Here is a 23,064-nt window from a genome sequence, read left to right on the forward strand (position 1 = left end):
CCATATTGGCTTTTTTTAAAGCATTAGCAGTACTATTTTTACTATGGCTTTGAATATATTATTATGAAAAGCCAATAAATGTAAACGAAAATGGGCTTGCTTTTGTTTGTACTTGTTTAATGCATGGAAAAATAGCTCCTATACCATGTCAGTGAAGATAACCAGGTACAATAAAATTTAGTTTTGCCAAATTAAACAAAGTCATATGTGGCATTATTGAAGTTCAGATATTATCAGTTGATAAACATTATTTCACTGACAAGCCATTCAGACTAAACAGGTTATTCCAATATATGGAAAGTACAGTATTTTTTTTAAAGCCTAATTTCCAGATAAATCACAGGCAAATACTCAACTTTGGTACTATCAAAGCAGTTAATTAGTGGTCTACTCAAAACTAAAAATATGTCCAGAAATGATCCTCAGTATAAAAGGCCACAACCTATAATACTGTCTCAAAACATTTATTTCAAGAAAATAATGAGCCAATATCCATATTTAATAACCTGAGAGGTAAAGTTTCAAATGCATTGATCAGAGCAGGCAGGCAGAACACACAGTATGTCAACACCTCAACAAGTCACTTATTTGCATCATAACATCCTATTGGTATTTACAATGTAACCTGGAGCATATTTGGAAACTGCACATGTTGCTTGATTCTGAAGGTGGCACTGATGGCATATATTTAAGGCATGACACCACAAAGGGATGGTCAGCAACTGGGTCTGTCCTGTGGAACGGGCACTTTTGCATAGAGCACAGAGGTCAGCTCCATCCTTGATAACACACACAAAAATTGAGTCTGAGAATTTTAAGACATCAAAGATGAATGTGAGGTATGAGCCTAATTGTGCTTCACACCATATTCATGAGGAAAGAATATAACGAGTGGGAAAGTGCAGCTATTTTATCTTCGTGCCTCAAGCTCAGGTCAACATCATCAGCTATAAGAGCCACAGACAATACACATGAAGCTCACAGATCTTACTCTGAAATTTTACTTGGGTCGAAGCAGGAAATTTAAACACCTCCATTCCTAGTAAGAATTTTGGAACTGGGGCATGTCTCTTTATGGTTTACAACATGGTAGCAACAAACAGAATGCTGTTCAAGCTGAAAGTGCACAAAGAGCAAAGATTCAGAGGAATGATCACACAGGCTACACACGACATTTCAATTTTGTACACTCTTAAGCACAACACTTTCCAAGTGTCTGCATGTGAGAAGGTAGAGACAAAAAACAAAACAAAAGCCCCCTCACCCCCAAAAGACTACCCACTAAACTTTAGGAGGCCGCAGATGAAGACAGGATTTTGCTGGTTGCTGTATAGTCAATTTATAATGTGGTTAACATTTGCCATCAGATCTGTCTGGTGAATATCTTCCTTGAAATATTTACGATGAAGACACTGCATTTCTCCAGTCAATGGCACACGGCTTGGAATTCCCATGTAGTGCTCATCTGAATCCTCAAAACTCAGCAGAAAACAAACCATCAATTCTTTCACATTGTTGCTCAGAACAGTGGTAGCTTGGCATTAGTTTCTCACAAAGAGTAACTTTTGAAATACTTAGCCTGTATTTCAAAGGAATACTGCTTTTAGCAGATGATTTATATTTCTAATCATTCCCTAGATAATGTCAATAATATGTGATCATAGCTACATGGCATACCTTATCATAGCTACCTTAGACCCTGTGGGTCCCACAAGGACTCATGTCTTATGACAAGACTTCTGCAACTGTGGAAGGCTGTAGCATTTTTACAGAAGAATTGTATGCGGTTTTCTATATTGATCAGTGTTACGATGCAGGGGATTGGGAAAGCTGTATTTAAACTACACAATTTGTCATAAGGATCTTTACTTGGAACAAAGACTTACTTAAATCAGTAGGACTTCTAAGTAAATTTATCTCATGTTGTAAGACTATTTTACTGATATGCGGAAGCAGAATAATTTAATTCTGTTTGCACAGAAAAAGCCAAAGCTGTTCCAATTGTCTAGGTGAGGTTTCAAAATAATGAAGGGGGGGGGTACGCCAGGGAATATGGAAGCTCTCTATGTGACTATGCTGGGGAGATGTTGGCCAGCAGAGGGCACAACTTGCAAATCAGTACACAGAGGACACAAGTCTACAATATAGCAAATGCTGGAATGATAGGCAAGAGAAAATGATGGAGGAATAATGGGACACCTCAGAAAAGCAGTACATATTTTCCTGCAATCCAGTTACCAGTCTCTGAGATCAAGTATTCAAAGGTAGTTGTTTTGTGGGCTGAGATGCATCATCGGGCAGCTCTTCTCGTTTCACCTCAATAGATTCTCTACTGATTGACAACAACTTGCGCAATTCCTTGTTTTCCAGCTGCAAAACCAAGGAAAACAATTTAAGATACACTGGTGAAGACAGCAGCTGCTAAGCAAAATGGAGTTTGTTTGCGACAAGAATGACCTTGGATGTTTTTCGGATTGATGAGTTCCTCTCCCACACTGAGCTGAGATGGGAGAAATCACCTGTTTTAGGAAGTCTTTGAATTGGCAATTTGTAGCAGCGTTCAAAATCCAGCTGTTTCAACAAACTAGGGGAAAAAGACAACTCTAGACCCCTGTGATAGTCCATTCTCCACTAATGTCTGCAAATTGATGCATGTGGCCATAATAGTAAGAAATCTGTAGACTAAACTGCATTGCATTGCAATTCTTTCTCATTACAAGTGCAGCTCCTCAATGGGGTAAACGGTGTTCCTCTAAGGCTGTTCTGTGTTGGGAAAATGGCATGTGGGTGGGGAGAGGAGAGCCGAAACCCCTTATCTTCCCCACACTGTGGTCCCAATCTGAATTGGGCCTCAGTGCACCTGGGAACTGAAGTTTCCAGCAGCTACCATGTGCCTCAGACACAACAAGAGTCAGGTTCGGCCCTGTTCTCTGATTCCAGTTTCCTAATAACACATTTTTCTAATTTACTGAATTATTGTGCCTATGATTTGACTAGTACAGTCCTAACTTCTGAATGCTATGGAAATACAGCTGCTTGCCTATACCTGACACGTGACTTCACTGTGACTTGATAAAAATCTGGCAGTGGGATTTATTAGCTTTTAACAGAGCAGTGATTAATGCAGGAGGCAGAAGATCCTGCAGACTCTCCTGTGACAAACGCAAGTGCACATTTCTTCTTTTATACCACCCTTTGCAGCTGTACAGTCTCTTACCTCCAACTGTGCTAGCTTTTCTTGTACAGTGTAGTACTGGTTGTTGTCTGCTTGTACAGCTTTCCTCATCACTTCTCCCATTTCGTAGATTCTGTCTATTTGATTCACAATTTCCTGTGGACAGTTTTTAGGACAAATCATTTTCCCAATAGAGAACATAAAAAGAAGACAAAAACAAGGCATGCTAGCTTTCTTCTTCAATCCACTTACTGCTTTTCTCAGCCAGGGGAAAATAGCTAGCTGTCAGAAGACCTTTAAACCTGTTCCCATGCAACAAGCTTTAAGAAAGCCTAAGAATGCAAAGTTCAGTCATAATATGACTATAGAAGTAGTTAGCAAGGGGACAAAAACTGGTAAGTGAATGTCTGTACAAACTAGAGAATTGTTACCCAAGCAGCAGTAGCTTCAATAAAAACTCCAGGGCCACAGAAGTTAAAACTATGCTCCACTGATAATCATATGTGACCCTTCATCTCAAGGCCTGTTCTGAGTGTAACAAATGTATGATAAGCCAAGAAACATAAAAAATAATATTTTAAAGCTTATGATTTTAAGATTTATCAGCCACTTTAGCAAATTCATGTGTTCTGGATGACTTTGGTCTGGCCTAATTCAGATATAGATGTGCACATAAGAAGCCCTGAGCATCTAGTTAGCTTTCCTATATCAAATCATTTAACTCCTGTCAAGTGGTACACCACAGATAACATCTTAAGATTCATTACTGCCTATTGTACACAAGTAATACAATTATGGAATTTCGGCTTCCATTCTAAATCTTTATAAACAAAACATAATTATTTAGCAATCTTAATATCAACTCAATCAACAGAAAATCATACCATCTATTAACTACTACAAAGACCATTAAGGAGAGCAATTACATGAGTCCAGAAAAAGTATCTTATCCAAAGATAAGAAGGTCACAGGCAAGGACCCCTTCTAAGAGGAAGCTCTTGTCAATTCAGCCTGTCATATTTATAGGATTTCAAAACCATCGCATTACAATAGCTGTCTGTCCTGCTTCAAAGGGATTCACAGTCTTGGCTAACTTATTATCTTATAACTTCAAACACCAGACAAGGTTATCCATATTTGAAACATTGTAAAATATATAAAAATCGGTCATTCATTCTTGCTACCTCTTATCTTAACCAAGGCTATGTAAAAATAGTGATTACAAGTTTCTCATACATATAAATCTCTTTTGGCCTTAACCAATATGTCTGTCCTTGAATAATATCACCAACTTCTATGAAGTTAGACTTTCCTGACATTCTCAGACACCTTCTGCACCTGGGCCTTAATACATTGTATACATTGATGTGAGTTAAATGGCTCTTCTAATCTACACATAATCATACAACTGTGTTACTCCGTTGTTTCATGTCCCTCTACAAGGTTGTTCTATTTCAGGCCCCTAGATTCCCCTTGTGGTACCTCTAATGGGGCTGGACAAGCTCTGTTTCTGTGTGCAAACGTATCTTCTATGGTCATATCCAGCAACTGTTCTCCTATAGTTCTAGCTATAAACATGACACATGCAAACCTTGACTTTTAATAAATCATGTCAGCATCCAATGAAGACCTACATAAGAGACACACTTGACTAGTTCAGACTGAATTGATGGCTAACACAAATTCATTCACTAACAATAAATACAAGATTATCATTTAGAAATGCTTTATTCTGAAATTTTTGCTCATCTTCACTTTTGTCCTTTTATAATTTAGAACAACAGCAGAGAAGCCCGGTAGAGAGATACAATAGTAACCAAATACAAAAGGTCTCCCAATCAACTATTAACAATTTGAAGAATAAATATATTCATACAGTGACAAAGTGCAAAGCATAGATAACAATCAATGTATCATAAATAATATTTGGCTTTTATAATTTAGTTAAGACTTCACCAAAGAAAACCTACAGTATATGATACCAAAGAGTCATACTGTTGCCTTTAACTCACTGGAGTGAGGGGCACTATATTTATTTCATTTATACACTACTTTTATACTCCCCCTACTGGGGGAAAAAGATGGGGTATAAATAAAGGAAATAAATATCTCCCCAATGGGGACCTGAGGGGCTTACAACATTTCCCCCTTCACCCTGCCTTGTGAAGTAGGTTGGGCTGAGAGTGTGTAACTGGCCCAAGTCCTCCAGCAGGTTCCCATGGCAAAGTGGGGGTTCAAGCCTGGGTCTCCCAGCTCCTAGTCTGAGACACTAAGCACTACACCACACTGTCTCTTGCAACTCAGAGACCCCTGGTATCTGTGCATTTAAGTGTCAACTGTGCCTCTGGTCATATTCCTACACTGGATCCCTTAAATGACTATGAAATAAGATTTATGTTCACAGACAAGGTGAATTGGGCAGGCATGTTCTTCTGCTTCCTTAGAAAGTATGAATGGCCAGGCAGGATCTCCAGGTTGCAATCTGACTGAACTAGTCAGAGCACACTAAACACCTTAAGGGAACAGGGAGGAATCGCCTGAATTTTATATGCATTTTCATTAACAGGTCAATCGCAAATGTATAGTCATCGTTGGCTAGCTAGTGGCGTTTTATAATGCTGAAGTCACCAGAAACTATTACATGGCTTACAAGTGATACCAGATCATTTTCTTGGTATGAATTCTAAAGGAAGTACCTCCTGGCTGAGTTGTAATGCTTTATTCTAGAGAGAGAAGACACTTCTGAGCTGTGGGCACTATTAGAAGGAAGAAGTTTTGGAGAGGAGGCTTTTGAGGGAGATACAAAAGAGCAAGAAGCAGCTTGATAGAAGCAGAGCAAAACACCCCCCCAAAAGCTCCTTTAATAAGAGTCCTCTTTATTCATGTTCTCAGCTTCCCAGAGAGAAGATAACATAATAGTTCCTTACTGCAGACTGAGTTTGATGCACTTGCAGAACTGGCTGAGCATCTACATCTTTTCTCTTCACCATCAGCTGCAGCATGTGTTTTCTGTATTTGCTCATAATAAGTTCCAAAGCATCCTGGTGTTCCTCCAAGGAGACCCACAGTTCTAAAAAAATGTCAAGCACAAGCCCCATGGAGTAACTACAAGAAAGATATCCTTCTGTGTCAGTAAATATTCACATTTTTGCAAATGAAAACTACTCAATAAGAACATCACAACTAAGACTATATGACCTTCCCATTGTAACTATTTAATCTTCCATTTCAATATTCTTTCTCAAATATGGACACAGCTATATATACAATCCTCCATAGTATATATGTAGTACCTCCTGGGCAGGTAGCCAAATCCACACAACAGGGCCAGCTGCTACAACACAGCCTTCATCAAATCATTTTTTAAAAATTAATTCTGGGGTATAAACCAACCCAAAAGATAACAGGGACAGACACTGTGGCCCCCATATGTGCATAAGAAATGGGGCCCAATGAATGGTCTGGGAGCACTAGCTGCTGCAGGTGCGGACTTTTGGTAGCCTGCATGGGATAGCTGTGGGAATGCCACACAGTAGAAGGACATATATTACATATCCACCCCCCTCAGAAAATTTTAAGGATTGTACACCAAGGGTTATTCTCTGCTTTTTCATAACTCACCTGTTGAATTAACCAAAACATGCACAATTTGAACAATTTGTTACATTTAGAAAATCTTGTTGGTCTCTTAAGGTGCCACTGGACTCAAATCCTGCTGTTCTGTTACAGACCAACATGGTTACCCACCTAGAACTATTCTGGAGAAAGGAAACAAACGCAAGTCTTGTTTTACCTTAAAGACTAACAACTTTTTATCATAGCATAATTTTTTTGTTGATCAGAGCCCACTTCAAATGTCAGCTGATAAATCCACAAACATTTATGGAAGAATAATTTGTTTCATGTTGAGGGTACCACAAGGCTCCTATTTGTTGTTGCTGTAACAGATTCATATGACCCTTGAATTTGATACCTGACAGAAAATACTAATTAGAACATACTGAAAACGTTATCAGACTCAAAAATCTGAAGTTTAAAATAATTAAATCCATCTTGATCATGAACCAAGGAGTAATTTCCCCTCTTTTCTATCATAATGAACACTACAGTTCACTATTCATTAGTCTATTAGTAAACATATTTATACTCGCCTCCCCCCTCCAAAAAGGGGCCCAAGGCAGCTTACTTCAATGTATGATAGAAGACATCATACAAGATAAAAAGTAACTAAAATAAGCAAGCCAGGCGACTTAAGTACCTTCCAAAAAAACAGCCTGTACCACAGCCCCAAAAGGCATATCTTCTAATCTCCCTGCAAAGTCCTTTGAAACAGAATTGTCTTGCAGGATTTCCTAAAAGCTGGAATATTCCATATTGGATTGGATGGGGGGGGCGTTGTTTCATGATAATAATGGATTTGCAGATCCATCAGACGTGTTGAAATTTATCTACCCTTCATTTTTAAAAAATGTTATCGCTGGAAATTTGTTCAAAGTTCAAAACACACGATTGTGATGGACAGGAGGCTGTCCTGCCTCTGAAAGGTAGAATAGCCACTCAGCTATTTTTGAGCCTATGCGAGTGCTGCTCCAGCATCCAATCACCTTTCCAAAGGGGGATAGGATGTTGGAGGGAAACACAGCAGTTCAGTTGGGGTCTACCTCAGCAAAAAAGCAGGCAGTATCAAGGGTGGCTCTGCCTGATAAGTGTGGAAGAGTGGTTCAGCTTCACCTCTGGGAGAGGACAGAGGACCCAGTCATGAGGCCTGTCTCTGGTGATGAGCAGACATGTTACCATTTTGTCTGACTCCTAGGAAAGAGCAGGCCGGTGTGGGTGGAATCCTGTGTGTGAGAGAATCAAACCTGGGGGTTAGGCAGTGAAAACCTGTTTGTAAATGTATGCATAAGGAATTTAAATCCCAACCTAGAGCCAAAACTAGCTTAAGTGCCTCAGCCAGGCTTCTCCTGTGACTGTCTGGAGACCTAGGCTGCTGTTCTGTTCTTTAAAAACCACCTGTACATAAATAAATCTGCTCTATTGTTTGCTGAACCTCTTGTTCTTGAAGAGCACAGAAATCTTTTATTTATCATTTATAGTTTGCTTTTCTCACTGAGACTCAAGGTGGATTACAGAGTATGATATTAGTACAATCAATATGAAAGACATTTCCATAAAGAATGACATAGGGTAAATGAATAAAAGTTTACAAAGACACAGGATTAGCAAGAATCCAATACAGAGTTGAAGAAATGCTGAAACAGAGCATAAGCAATTCTAGGACTGACATCACTGAAGCAATAAAAAAATTACCTCACAACAGTGAACCAAAAGTCTTTACAGTCACTACCATAAAAACATCTAACATCTGAGGGGCAGGGTCCCATTTCAAAACAAACCTAATTCCCCCCAAATTATAGGAGGCTGTGAGGATTCCCACAGTTGGAAGTAAAGGCCTGTCACAACTGTACATTCAGAATTCCTTGTACTGTACACTCCCACTAATTAGAAATTGTATGGCAAATTTGGAGGAAGAGCATAACTAATGTTTATGCATATTAAAATAGTTTTACAATCTAATAGACTGGAAGAACAAGGTGAATTTTCTTAGAGTAGCTAAACACATCCTAAACTACCTAGCAAGAGCATTTTGAACATTACTCCACACATGCTGATTTAAGAGGAGCAACAGGAGAGAATTTTGACATTTTTCAGAATGCTGACAGCCAAAAACATTGTACATGCCTGAAAACAATGCTAATGTACTTGGTAAGCTGAGCACTAGTAGGTAAATCAATATAACCAAAACCTTTAGTAGGATCTACATTCATAGAGGAGATAATGGGTATAGAAACCTTTGAATCTTTGGAAGTTTCCTATACACATTTGACCATCAGTTATTGTTGCATTTCTGCTACTTTTGAAATAGAATCTGAACATCAAAATGAGGCCTTAATGACTGATATAGGTAGAAAAAGCTTCATTCAATAACAACAAGAATGATCCGAGACAATAGGAAAACAATACTGGTTGAAATTGACGGGATTATATAGCGTCATAAGAAAGCAACAGCAAAAGGGGGGAAGGTGCTTGGAGGAAATTGCAGAAGTATTGTATAAAGAGAAGAGGAAGACAAGTAAAGGGCTAGTTGGTAAGATATATAAAATAATGACCACCAACGAGGACTCAATAATTAAAAGTCTTCAGGAGAAATGGCATAGAGAAGGGCTGACCTCAGAAATAACTTTAAAAAAATTAATGGCAGGGGTGAAAAAGATTAAAATGGATAAGTTTAGAGAAATGGAGCTGAAATATTTCACGAAATGGTATAGGACACCAGCCCAATTAGCTAATATGGTACAGGGGATAAGCTCGAACTGTTGGCACTGTAACCAGGCTAAAGGCTGGTATTCGCATATGTAGTGGGAATGTGCTAAAGTGCAGACATTTTGGAAGAAAGTAGTGGACAGGATAAAAGATAAGATAGGGGTATCAATACCAATAGATAACAATCTGATGACATTGGGTACCCTAAAGAAGGAGAAAATAGAGAGTAAATATCAAGAGGTCCTCAAAGCTATGGTATTAGCCGGGAAAGCTGTGATAGTATTGGGATGGAAAAATGAGAACAAATGGACTATTGAGATTTGGAACAACTATCTCTTTGAATTTGTACAATCAGATATCGTGGCTTTATCTACTGAAGAGAAGACCTGGGAGGAAAAGAAGAGTTCGATTAATAAGAAGTGGTCACCTTATTTTGACTGGATCATGGAGGAAGAAGCCAAGAAGGATATTAATTGGAAACTTTGGACCTTGTGCCCGTGGCTGAAGCAATGACAGAAGAAGATTAGGGGAGGGAAGGGAGGGAGGGGAGGGTAAGGGGAAAAAAAAGAAACCTGTATAACAATACCGGGAAGTTTACTTTGTAAAAATTTGTGTTAAAATAAAAAGAACAGGTATTTAAAAAAAACAAGAATGATCCCACATTTTAAAGGAACTGTGACCTTGAACAAATTTTCAGAGATGTGTGACTCTGCCTTCCAGTGATAATTATAAGAACAAAATTATCTGAAAATAAATTTCAAAATGCACACTGTCCCTGCAAACTTTCAACAAAATCCTTGACTATAATGTAACCCTCATGTGCCAAATTTTGTTAAATTGACATGGACTGATTGAGCTAACAGGTATGGGCAACTTCCTCTCCTCCACTGGGAGCCCATTCCAGCAGGTTGGGGCTAAGCTGAGAAGGTTCAAGCCCCATAAGATGTCACAACTAGAAGAAACTGGCATACAAGGAGACAGTCTCACAAATCATCCTAATAACTTTAAGAACATCAGGCAGAGACCTAAGCACTTAAGAAGTTAGTCCTGCAAATATCAGTGGAACTGGCTTATCAGTAACATGCTGGGCTGCATACAAGCATTTCCTGACATCACAATATTAGGCATACACTCCCTTCTAGAGTCATGTTCAGACTTTACAGTAAGTGATGCTCTTTTAGTTCATGACAATCAACAAAATTAGTCTGGAGGGAGAGACTCTCAGTTACAGCCAACAAGCTATTCAACAGCTCACAGCTGTATAGTCACCTCTGTTTTCCTGCTGCAGGTCTCGGATCTGCGTGTTCTCCTGAGATAGCAGGATGTGAGGTTTGTACTTTGACATATCCTTCAGCTCAGGAGCATCTTCTTGGTACTTGTAAAACAAAGAATTCTGTGTGACCCTCCCAAGAAATACAGCATGTAAAACTCCCCCACCCTGCTCCATGTATACAACTGGTTCCTGCAGTGCTGGATCCACTCTCACCTTGTGTGAAAGAGCTGTGCCAGCTTCTTTCATGGCTACCACTCTCTTGTGCAAAAAGGTGGACTGGTCAATAAGAGACTCGGCTGCATTGTCATGATCCTTCAACCTTTCCAGCAGTGTTTTTGCATCAGTCAGAATCTTCTCTATAGTGCAGGCCATTACAAGAGAACTGAGGGATGGGAGAGAGGAATGGGTCAAAACTCCAGGGGTGCCAAGGGAGAGAGATGGAAAATTGTTACCCATGGACTGTACCGTCTTGATTTCATTAAGGAGCTGGGCTGAAAAGGCTTTTCAACAAGGCCCGACCCTGCTTAGCTTCCAAGATCAGGCGTGTTCAGGGTGGTATAGCCATAGGCAGAGAGAGGAACAAGATTTGGATCCAGTAGCACCTTAAAGACCAACTGGGTTTCCAGGATATAAGCTTTTGAGAGTCACAGTTTCAACTTCGAATCTTGAAAGCTCATACCCTGGAAATCTAGTTGGTCTTTAAAGTGCTACTGGACCCGAATCTCGTTCTTCTACTGCAGAGCAAGAAGGCTACCCATCTGATACTAAGGGGGAGGATGCGAGTATACATAAGTACAAAAACCGACCCCCACCATCCAGGCCCAAACTTTGCTCAGAAGCCCTTCTTCCACCTGCGAAGGAAAAATTGAAGTCCACTGACCCTAGAGGGAGAACGGCCTAGACCGGCCGCACGGGGGCAGCACTGTCCCACCCCGTGGGCGCGCTATAGAGGGGATGGGGAAGGGGGCACACAAGCCCGTGACTGAACCCACCTCCGCGGCTCAGCGCCGGCCCTCGCAGCTACCTTTCCTCCTTCCGTGAGCGGCGCCTAAAGGCTGCCTTGGGAGGCAGAAAAAGCACCCCCACCGCAGCTTCCGGCGTGAAGGTTTCTCCTTTCTGAGTTACAGCGCTGCAAACTTGTCACTAACACTTCCGGTTCTCCATCGCCGGTGTGCGGGGCAAGCGCCGGTGGAAACGCTGATAGAGGGATTCGTGACAGAATCACACGCACACCGCCCGCCCACCTACGCGCACAGAGGTTTCTATTCATTGCCGATAGTTTCAAGTGATCGTCAGCGGAGAAAGGATTACAGCCAGCAACATGCAGAAATATACACGGATTCAGATGCTCACAGATGCACTCTTTCACTATTGCCTACATATACAAATATTTCTGTGTGCACACTCAGAACTGTATATTTTTTAAAAAAGAGATTGCATTATTCTAGGTTCGAAAAATAGTTTGCTTTAAAAAAATAAGGAGCGACTGGACCCGAATCTTGCTTTTTCCTGCAAAAATTCAACAGGCGGCACCCAGCATGGAGATGAGGCGATGCATGAGAACACTGCTGCTAAATGTCATAGCGCCTTTTAAAAAAAGGCGTGGCCATCCCCCCACGTTTTTTTGCTGGTTCTTTGAAACTGCCAGCTTCCCAGCCAGTCTTTACCCCTATGAATCATATACTAGAACAACGCGTGAAAAATGTTTTTTCATTTACCTTCTGCCAGTTTGGCTTGGTAATTAGGGTTGTCAGCCTCCAGGTAGTGGCTGGAGATCTCCTGGAATTACAACTGGTCTCCAGGCCACAGAGATCAGTTCTCCTGGAGAAAATGGCTACTTTGTGGGGGGTGGACTCTATGGAATTATGCCATGCCAGGGGGGACAGGGTAAAAGCCGGAACGAGACGGAACAGGCCGGAACAGGCACTAAAGAAAGGCCAGTGCCACAAAAAACAGTGGGATGTGTTAGAGACGCTCCAGAACAATATTGTAGAAATGAAAACTCTGGACTGCCCCACTTTTATTAACGCGTTCCATGCCAAAAAGCTCCCGGAACAGCACAAAACAGCCCGGAATGGGCACTAAAGAAACGCCAGTGCCACAAAAAACAGTGGGATGTGTTAGAGACACTCCAGAGCAATATTTTAGAAATGAAAACTCTGGACTGCCCCGCTTTTATTAACCCGTCCCATGCCAAAAAGCTCCCGGAACAGCACAAAACAGCCCGGAATGGGCACTAAAGAAATGCCAGTGCCACAAAAAACAGTGGGATGTGTTAGAGACACTCCAGAACAATATTTTAGAAATGAAAACTTTGGACTGCCCCGCTTTTATTAACCCGTCCCATGCCAAAAAGCTCCCGGAACAGCACAAAACAGCCCGGAACGGGCACTAAAGAAACGCCAGTGCCACAAAAAACAGTGGGATGTGTTAGAGACACTCCAGAACAATATTTTAGAAATGAAAATTCTGGACTGCCCCGCTTTTATTAACCCGTTCCATGCCAAAAAGCTCCCGGAACAGCACAAAACAGCCCGGAATGGGCACTAAAGAAACGCCAGTGCCACAAAAAACAGTGGGATGTGTTAGAGACACTCCAGAGCAATATTTTAGAAATGAAAACTCTGGACTGCCCCGCTTTTATTAACCCGTCCCATGCCAAAAAGCTCCCGGAACAGCACAAAACAGCCCGGAATGGGCACTAAAGAAATGCCAGTGCCACAAAAAACAGTGGGATGTGTTAGAGACACTCCAGAACAATATTTTAGAAATGAAAATTCTGGACTGCCCCGCTTTTATTAACCCGTCCCATGCCAAAAAGCTCCCGGAACAGCACAAAACAGCCCGGAATGGGCACTAAAGAAATGCCAGTGCCACAAAAAACAGTGGGATGTGTTAGAGACACTCCAGAACAATATTTTAGAAATGAAAACTTTGGACTGCCCCGCTTTTATTAACCCGTCCCATGCCAAAAAGCTCCCGGAACAGCACAAAACAGCCCGGAACGGGCACTAAAGAAACGCCAGTGCCACAAAAAACAGTGGGATGTGTTAGAGACACTCCAGAACAATATTTTAGAAATGAAAATTCTGGACTGCCCCGCTTTTATTAACCCGTTCCATGCCAAAAAGCTCCCGGAACAGCACAAAACAGCCCGGAATGGGCACTAAAGAAACGCCAGTGCCACAAAAAACAGTGGGATGTGTTAGAGACACTCCAGAGCAATATTTTAGAAATGAAAACTCTGGACTGCCCCGCTTTTATTAACCCGTCCCATGCCAAAAAGCTCCCGGAACAGCACAAAACAGCCCGGAACGGGCACTAAAGAAACGCCAGTGCTACAAAAAACAGTGGGATGTGTTAGAGACACTCCAGAACAATATTTTAGAAATGAAAATTCTGGACTGCCCCGCTTTTATTAACCCGTCCCATGCCAAAAAGCTCCCGGAACAGCACAAAACAGCCTGGAATGGGCACTAAAGAAACGCCAGTGCTACAAAAAACAGTGGGATGTGTTAGAGACACTCCAGAACAATATTTTAGAAATGAAAACTCTGGACTGCCCCGCTTTTATTAACCCGTTCCATGCCAAAAAGCTCCCGGAACAGCACAAAACAGACTGCAGTTTTCTGCAGACTCGGGACTGAAAGCACACCCAGACCATGTTTTTCGCTTCCCTCCACCCCAACAATTATCTGTTGGTAGCCTGGGACTTAGCCTCAGGCGAAGAGGAGTTACCTGGCTGGATGCTCCAAGTAACAATAAAAAATATGTCCTATTTTTTCAGTTATTTGTTTATTTATTTGAAAAAAAAATTAGGAGATGTCCGATTAATATGTATAATAAACCAAAAAAAGGAATCCACTTTAAGGATTGCTTCCCATAGACCAATTCAGTTAGAGGGTCAAAATGAAGGTGAGTGCAAAAATGATGCGAAGGGTGCGTGTGTTTGTACAGTGAACAGTGGATTAATGTGAACAAAATCAGTGATGCAAAAATTCGTGACAGCTTGGTTGGAAAGCTGCATGAAGTATTGGTATCTGAAGAGGGTTTTGACTAAAGTGTCAGCAGGTGCTTGGAGAGACGGTTCAAGCATACAGGAGGGAACAGCAGAGCTGATTTGAAGAGAAGGAGACTGGGTAAGGTTGCAACCTCCAGATAGAGCCTGGAGTTCTCCTGGAATTACAGCTGATCTCCAGGTAAGAGAGATCAACTCCCCTGGAATAGCTGCTTTGGAGGGAGGACTCTATGACATTATATGCCACTGAGGTTCCTTTCCTTCCTAAACCACACCATCCTCTGATATTACCCCTAAATCTGCTGGCACAAGCAGGAGTCAGCAACTGTAAGACTGGGGAGGCTGAGGATGGTGAAGCAGCAAATATCATACTCTAGAATGTAACAGATAAAGGGCTTCTAAGCAAGATCAGGTTTGCCATTATGGCCTCTAGGAAAAAATTTCCTATGGGGTGGTGGTCTGGGGTACCACTTGTCTGCACACAACACACACATACGTCAGTGCCCAGGCAGCCAGGAGGGCCAATAAGGCTGGCTAGGCAAGAATCAGCCAGTGGTCTAGTGGTGCAGAAAAGCCTGGTGCTGCAGCTGCTGCCTATCCTCCTCACTTGGCTTGCCTTTGCCTCAGTTGCCCCATCAGTGATCCCTCTTGATCAGAGACACCAGCCACAGATGACCAATGATGAGGCAAGTGAGGCAAAGACGAGCCGAGGGAGACAGGCGGCAATAGTCCTTGGCTTCACTGTGGTGCTGCCTCCTGCTGCTGGCTTGTACTTGCATATTAGCCCATTATCTGTTGGATCTCCTCCAGATGAGGCAGTGTTGATGGAAGAGGGATGGGACCAATGGTGAAGAACCATTTTCCATGGCTTCTTTGGCAACCCTGTCCACCCCCGTTGCCACATGATAAAGATGATCCATTTGAGTCTGATTGTTGCCCTCATCATGGCAGACTAAGATCATTTGTTGCCCTGATGAATGCCCTACACTGATCCTCTTATTTGGAAACTGCATCCTTGTTTGTTTTCCTGTACTTCTTAGTGCCTTTTGATATCGTTGACAATGCCATCCTGTGACAGCACAGCATTCATATTTGCTAACGCTGTGACCTGGAACCAGGTATTTGGGACACAGGGAAGTTTATATCCCAAACATCTGTCTGCCATGCAGCCACAAAGAGGTAGGTAGATAACATGCACAAACGATGTCTTCTTCACCCACTGGTTTGTAAAGTGTGGGTTGGTGAACCCCCAAAAATGGAGCCAGGGCATCCATTGTAGATGTCAGCACTCAAAAGGCAAGGATTGGTGGGGGGGGGGGAGAGAACAGCTTCTCACATATGTGAAGGCTTTACATTCAGTAGACAAATGGCAGCTTTCTCCCTCCCTCCTCGACGGTATCTGAAGACAGCCCTGATCAGGTGAGCAAAACTGCTGTGGTGGAACATAGAGGAAGAGGTTGTCCTACCGATATGCCAGGCCAAGACCATGTCACAGTCAAGACCTTGAACTGAGTTTGATAACTGATGGCGGAGGCGGGGCGGGGGGCGTCGGGGGGAGAGGCGCAGCCGCGACCCCCGGGGGCCTGGCTGTCTTTGTCTTCGTCTTCGGGTTGGGGTTGGGGTTGGGGAATTTTATTTTTGGCAACCTCTTCTACATGCAAAACTTTTTTGGTACAAAGTTGTAATGTTATAAAATGGTAAAAATTTCATAAAATTGTAATTTTACTAACAATCCAACTCAAATAAGTTTATAGATAATTCAAACAGTATTGCTTCTATAATCATATTAGGCATAAATATTTAAAAAAACTTTTAAACATTAAGTAAAAAGTATTAAATACTCGGTAGAGATGGGTTGAAGGTTTTATCTTAAATCCCGAGCAGCTTGAAACCTTCAAGTGAGAACTGAAAACACGTTTCTCTGTTTTAGAGAAACTGCTGTTCAGTACAAAATAAACGGGATGTATGTTTTTGTTGCACTCTCCCAACCAGGAGACAGACTCCTCCTAAGAGTTTAATGGCTTCTTTCATTAACAAACGCTAGTCGTTTTCATTACGTGAGGTATCAAAATATAAATGTTTATTTAAATAAAACATAGAAAAATAGAACAGATGAACACAACAAGAATTAAGTTTCCTAACATTTCTTAATGAAATCTAACTCAGTCAGATTAACAATGAAATGCATTCAAGTTACCGTAGCACATATTACAGGGGTAAGTTTCCTGCCTAGATCTTCATGAGATTTCTTTTGGCCAAAACCCTGGTCTGCTATTTGGATTACCATTTTTATATATTATCTTATGCAGAAATCTAAGATCTTTTCATATGATAACAAAGATAAATATCAAACCAATCATAATTTAATTCTTTTTTACTATTTCCAATCATGTGACATTCTACCTAGCCAAAAGTACCACTATGCCCAGCTGCAAGATAAGAGATATGGATAGTAAAAATGACAAGAAAAGTTACATGACCAGATCATCCTTGGTCTCTGCTAACAATTACAGAACATGTATCTGGTACTGTTCACTATTTTTAATTGGCTGTCAAAGATAAAGCACCAGTTATACACCATACTAGAAAAAGAACTACAGTGATGTTCATACAGCGTTATTTAGAATGCATATGTTTCACGAAGTATGTGTTCTAAACCATAATCAGCAGTCTACTGGTTTGAATCCCACTACTGACATGTGCTCAGTAGGTGGCCTTGGGTCAGCCACTCCTCTCAGCCCCAGCTCCATTGTGGGGATAAGAATAACACTAACTTGTTCACTGCTCTGGGTGAGGCACTAATATGTGTAGAAGAGCGGTATATAAGCACAGTTATTATTATTATTTATATTTCCATGACACCATCCCTTGACCTGTGAAATTAAGTATTTTGATAAATATGAAAGTGATACAAAATATAAATGCATTGCATAATATGTGAGTGTACATATACAAACTTTAAAAATTGTATTGGATAATACCGCAAAGCATGATTACTGAGAAAGCTGCTTTCACTGCTTTCAGTGTGGAGAGCTGCTTGTAGATCAAAACAACCTGACGAGCTGTCTTCATGCAGAGTACACTTGATTCTCTTGGCTTTCAATTCTGCTTTCGTTCAGCATGGGTAAATCAATGTGTCAGCAGTAAACATTTGTATCACTCCTCTCTGAATGACCTTTTAAATTTTACTGCCTATCGTGTCAAAGCAATTAAAATTAACAATACAGTTACTAAGCTGCTAAGATCAATTAATGGCTCTTAGGCTTTATCTATTGATCTAGCGACATCTTCAAAACCCACTGGTAACAGACTATACATACTTCTCTTCTATCCACAATATATACACAAGGATTGATTACATATTCTTATCTTCTAAATTACATATTTAAATGACATATTCTTATCTCCTAAATTAATTAGTCAAACTCTTACATCAAGGATTGGTGACAAGTTGTGGACAGACTATGCTTGGACAGAATGTACACTGAGAATAAATGACATCAAACAAATTGGAAACTAAATAAATCACTTTTATTTAACAAATACATTTCTTCTGAAGTCTCTTTAGAAATTAAACAATAGAAACAAACTATGTGGCATTCCTCAAATCCACGTGTAGGATGCTATGGAAGTGGTACTTAGAGGGAAATTAATCTCCGTTGCCTCCTGTCATGAAGAGCAAAAAGAAAACATTAGAAATGAAATGATATCTAGAATAAGAAAACTAGAAGATGAACACAAAAAAGGCCACCCAATCTATAAAATTGCTTGCATGAAAATTAGAGGGAAAAACCTCCTCACATTCTATACAAGCTATTAAAGGCACCCAGGAAAAACTCAAACTAATTCTGTAAAATTAGCCGATGTATTTGCTGAATACTACCAAACCATTTGTACATCAGACAATCCTGACACTAATCATATTTTAAATTATTTATCATCACAGGAAATTTGGGAAAAAACCTCACAAGAACATAAACAATATCTGGACCAACCAGTCACAACAGAAGATGTTACAGTCACTATCAAATCCTTGAAAAAAATAACAAAGCTTCAGACAGGGATGGATTCCCTGCAAAATTTTTACAAAAAAATACATTCACCTACTTTCAACTCCACTAACTGCCACATGCAACTCTGTTATGTTAGGAGGTAGCATCCCTCTCTCTTGGTCAGAGGCTGAAATAGTAGTTACTCCAAAAAAGGACAACCATATTACAAATACTAAATCTTCTCAACCAATACCCTTACTGAATCAAGACCAAAAGATCTTTACAAGCATATTTGCCAAAACATTGTCTAAATTTAAATAACCAACTACATTCACCTTGACCAGACAATACACGTAACACTTTAACTATAATTAATTTCTGTGAAGCATACAAAACCCCTGCATTACTTCTGGCCTTTGATATAGAGAAGGCATTTGATTAAGTGGAAATACCATATCTAAAACTTTTACTTCAAAAAATGGGTTTTGGCGACCAATTCTAAAATGCCATTAATGCTCTTTATCTTTCTCCAAAAGCTACAGTTAGGACTAACAATGTACATTCAATAGATATCCATATAGCAAGGGGAACTAGACAAGGCTGTCCCCTTTCCCCATTTCGGTTTGCCATAACTATAGACAGGGCCAATGCTACCATTAGACCAACTAGGCAGCCGCCTTGGGCACAGACCTCAAGAGGGGCATAGTTTTAAACAGATTACTTTCTTGAAAAAAATGCAACTGAGAAAACCTATTGAGCACCCCCTAAATGGTCCTGTCCACAGACATCAAGCAACTCAAAAGCTCACCGTAACTTTTTTATTTATTTATGTATTTATTTATTTGATGTATACCCTGCCCTCCTCACAGATGGGCTAAGGGTGGCTAACAACATTAAAAATACATTAAAATCACAGAAACATAAAATCAATCATATTTTTTAAAAAATAATTAAAATAGTCCAGGAGCAGGCTATTTAAACAAATATTGGGAGTCCATATACAGGCATGGCAGATGGCTGAGGACAGCTCCGGAAGAAATGGTGGTCTTAGATGGAAGAAGAAGGACACTCGCTGGCACTCAGCCAAAGGCCCAGCAGAACATCTCCGTTTTACAAGCCCTGCCAAACTGTAACAGGTCCCACAGGGCCCAGATCTCCAGCGGGAGAGCATTCCACCAGGCCAGGGCCAGGGCAGAAAAAGCCCTCGCCCTGGTTGAGGCCAGATGGATGTCCTTTGGGCCAGGGACCACCAGGAGTTGCTTGTCTGCAGAGCGCAACACCCTGCAGGGGACGTAATGGAAGAGGCGGTCCCACAGGTATGGAGGTCCCAGTCCATGAAGGGCTTTAAATACCAAGGTTAACACCTTGAACCAGATCTGGAACTCCACTGGAAGCCAGTGCAGCTGGCACAGCACATGATGAATGTACGCTTGGATGGGCGTTCCGGTAAGGATGCGTGCCGCTGCATTCTGGATCAGCTGTAACTTCCGGGTCAGACCCAAGGGCAGTCCAGGATAGAGTGAGTTGCAGTAGTCTAGCCTGGAGGTGACCGTTGCATGGATTACTGTGGCCAGGTCCTGTGGTGAAAGATAGGGCGCCAGTTGCCTGCCCTGTCGAAGATGAAAAAAGGCAGACCTGGCAACAGTCATGACCTGGGCCTCCATTGAAAGTGTAGCATCCAAGGTCACACCCAGACTCCTCACCATCAGGGAAGGTTTCAATTGTACCCCATCAACAGCTGGGAGCCGGTTCCCAGCTCGATTGCCCCACGATCCAGACACAGAACCTCTGTCTTCAGGGGATTCAATTTCAGGCGACTCTGATGTAACCATACCGTCACAGCCTCAAGACCCTTGACCAAGGAATCCAAAGCAAGATCGGACTGGCCATCTCTAATGATTCCAAGTAAATGTGTGCATGTATCTTTAAATGCTTGATGAGATAGGTGAAGAGTGGGGGGTGAAGGAGATGGATGAGTGAGTGATATGTGTCAGGCTATGGCATTCCAGACTTGATAGTCTGTTTCACTCCCTTCTGCAAGAAGACGAGGTCTTTTGATTTCAAAAGGTTTATTGTGAAAGACAGCATTCAAGCCCAGATGTGCATATTCCAGGATTAGAGATCCTGGCCGAGCAAAGCGTTGCTAGGAATGAATCATAGAGCAAAGGTTGTTACATTTCACACTCCCGGAGCCCAGCCTCCCCCCCCCCCCGAGTTCATACAGCAAAACTTCTCAGAGGTGCGCTGAGCTGGCCAAGGTCGAAACAGCAGATAAGACAGGATCCTTTCCCATGGAATCGGCTCCTTGCAGGTGTTGCCTGGAGGGAAAGAAGTCTAAACACTACACGATTAAATATGGCGTTACTTAGGTTAAAACAGTTTCTGACAATATGATTGGTTGAGGACTGAGAGGGTGGGTGGAGTGAATGCAGTTTGAGACTGAGAGTAGAGAGAAAATTTTTAGTCAGAAGAAAGCAGGCTAGCTGTGTGCTGCCTGAATATGTTGAAGTGTTTATGAGAGAAATATAACCTGTGTGGAACCTGAACTGAGCATGTTTGTGAAAGGACACTCAGTCAGGGAAAGAGAGGCCAGCTGTGTGAATGAGAGTAAATGAAGTAACTTTAAGAACCGAGAACTACGTTTATGAAACCGATACGCTTCTCGAATAAATAAAAGCTTATTTTTGTTTTGCTATATCCCAGTGCAGCTGTCGTTGCTATATCCCATTCCTATCTTCAGGGCCACATAGAACCACGAAGGAGCCTGACGCTTAGGAACGTTACCAAAGGGAAAATTTAAATAAAATATCTTGGAATAAAATATTCCGGGTGGCAGCAGACTACCCAGAGGGTTAAGGGATAGATTAAAAGAAAAATCTACCCTAAAGAAAGTAAAGGTCATAACACCATCCATCAGCAGATAGAGCTGAGTGTCATCCGCATACCAGTGACAACCTAGCCCAAAGCTGCAGGCTAACGGGGCAAGGGGGCACATATAGATGTTAAATAGCATCGGGGAAAGAATCGCCCCCTGAGGGATGCCACATACCAAAGAATGGTAAGCAGACATCTGTTCCCTGAGTGCCACCCTCTGTCCTAGATTGTGAAGGAAGGAGTTCAGCCATTGCAGGGCTGTTCCACAAATCCCCACATCGGCAAGGCAATGGGTCAGAAGATTATGATTGACCATGTCAAATGCTGCTGTAAGATCTAAAAGTATCAGCAGTGCCGACCCACTCCGGTCCAGGTGTCGCCGCAGATCATCTGTGAGGGCAACCAGAGCCGTCTCTGTACCATGGCCAGGCCTGAAGCTGGACTGGAATGGATCCAGGATAGAGGCATCACCCAGGTATACCTGCAGCTGTTCTGCTACCGCCCTCTCAATTACTCAAAGTTATCTCAGAACTCTCAGTCAACTTGAGAGGAACAATCCTTAGTGAAACCACTCCTTTTTAGCTCTCCAGAGAGCCAGCTAAAAAGAAGAAAGCAAACAAATTAAGTAACTGCAGACAAAAGTATCTCCTTTTCAAGTACAACACAATTCTCTCTCTCATTGTCTCACAGCAAACATGAGAAGGGGGTGGGAGCAGAAGACACTCTGTTGTGCCAGCCAGGAAAAAGGTGGGGAAATAGCTTCCAATGCTAGAAAAAGAAACTTTTCAGCAACTTGAGGAAGCCAAGCAAGAAGTGAGAAGGAAAACAAAAGGGAAAAGGTGGGAAACTGCCTCCAGAGCTAAGAAAAAACCCACTTCTTAGAGCAAACTGTATCCCAGCAACACCAAGAGAAGAGGCAGAGTGGAAAACACTAAAATCTTCACAGCTATTCTGCTGTGTCTGGAAAGAAATGGGCAGAAAGTCAGCTTCATGGCTGCAATAAAAGGGAGGAAAGTAGGGGAATTCTGCTGTAGCAATGCGCATAGCATACTTGCTGCAGAGGAACAAGTGCAGGGAAAAATACCTCTGCACTAGAACCTACAACTATATAGCCAAGCTTTTAAGGTTTCCTCAAAATCTGAAAATACTTTAAAGAGTTATGATGACCTCGTCCAATCCTTAAGGCCACTTTTGGTAGGTGCTCGAGAGGGAAAACTGGTCAAGACCAATTTGTCATCTAAACCTTGGTTTGATCAAAGCTGTATTTGTGCTAAAAATGCTTTAATCTATGCCTATAAGCTAGCACTGAGAGCTGATGAAAAGACCAGACAAGATGCATATCGTTCTCTTTCATTTTTAAAAAAGAAGTATAAATCACTGGTTGCCCGCTGTAAGAAAGAACATACCA

The 23,064-nt window shown here is 41.5% G+C and overlaps 1 protein-coding gene across 2 annotated transcripts in view; it reads right to left on the reverse strand.

Moving 5' to 3' along the window:
- Window positions 1–448: 448 nt before the first annotated feature.
- SIKE1 (suppressor of IKBKE 1) overlaps window positions 449–23,064 on the reverse strand; it is a 48,206-nt gene continuing 25,590 nt past the window's right edge. The window contains exons 1-6 of one of the 2 annotated variants that reach the window (XM_054980513.1): window positions 11,765–11,864; window positions 10,986–11,154; window positions 10,769–10,874; window positions 6,103–6,245; window positions 3,218–3,331; window positions 449–2,370 (exon numbers count right to left, since the gene is read on the reverse strand). In XM_054980513.1, coding sequence (XP_054836488.1) covers window positions 2,251–2,370; window positions 3,218–3,331; window positions 6,103–6,245; window positions 10,769–10,874; window positions 10,986–11,144 — 642 coding nt within the window. In that variant the 5' untranslated portion in view covers window positions 11,145–11,154; window positions 11,765–11,864 and the 3' untranslated portion in view covers window positions 449–2,250. Of the gene's footprint in view, window positions 2,371–3,217; window positions 3,332–6,102; window positions 6,246–10,768; window positions 10,875–10,985; window positions 11,155–11,764; window positions 11,865–23,064 lie in introns of those variants that run through there. The other variant, XM_054980514.1, reaches the window with a different exon arrangement.

The sequence above is a fragment of the Eublepharis macularius genome, chromosome 5, assembly GCF_028583425.1.
Source record: "Eublepharis macularius isolate TG4126 chromosome 5, MPM_Emac_v1.0, whole genome shotgun sequence".
In the NCBI taxonomy this organism is placed as follows: Eukaryota; Metazoa; Chordata; class Lepidosauria; order Squamata; family Eublepharidae; genus Eublepharis; species Eublepharis macularius.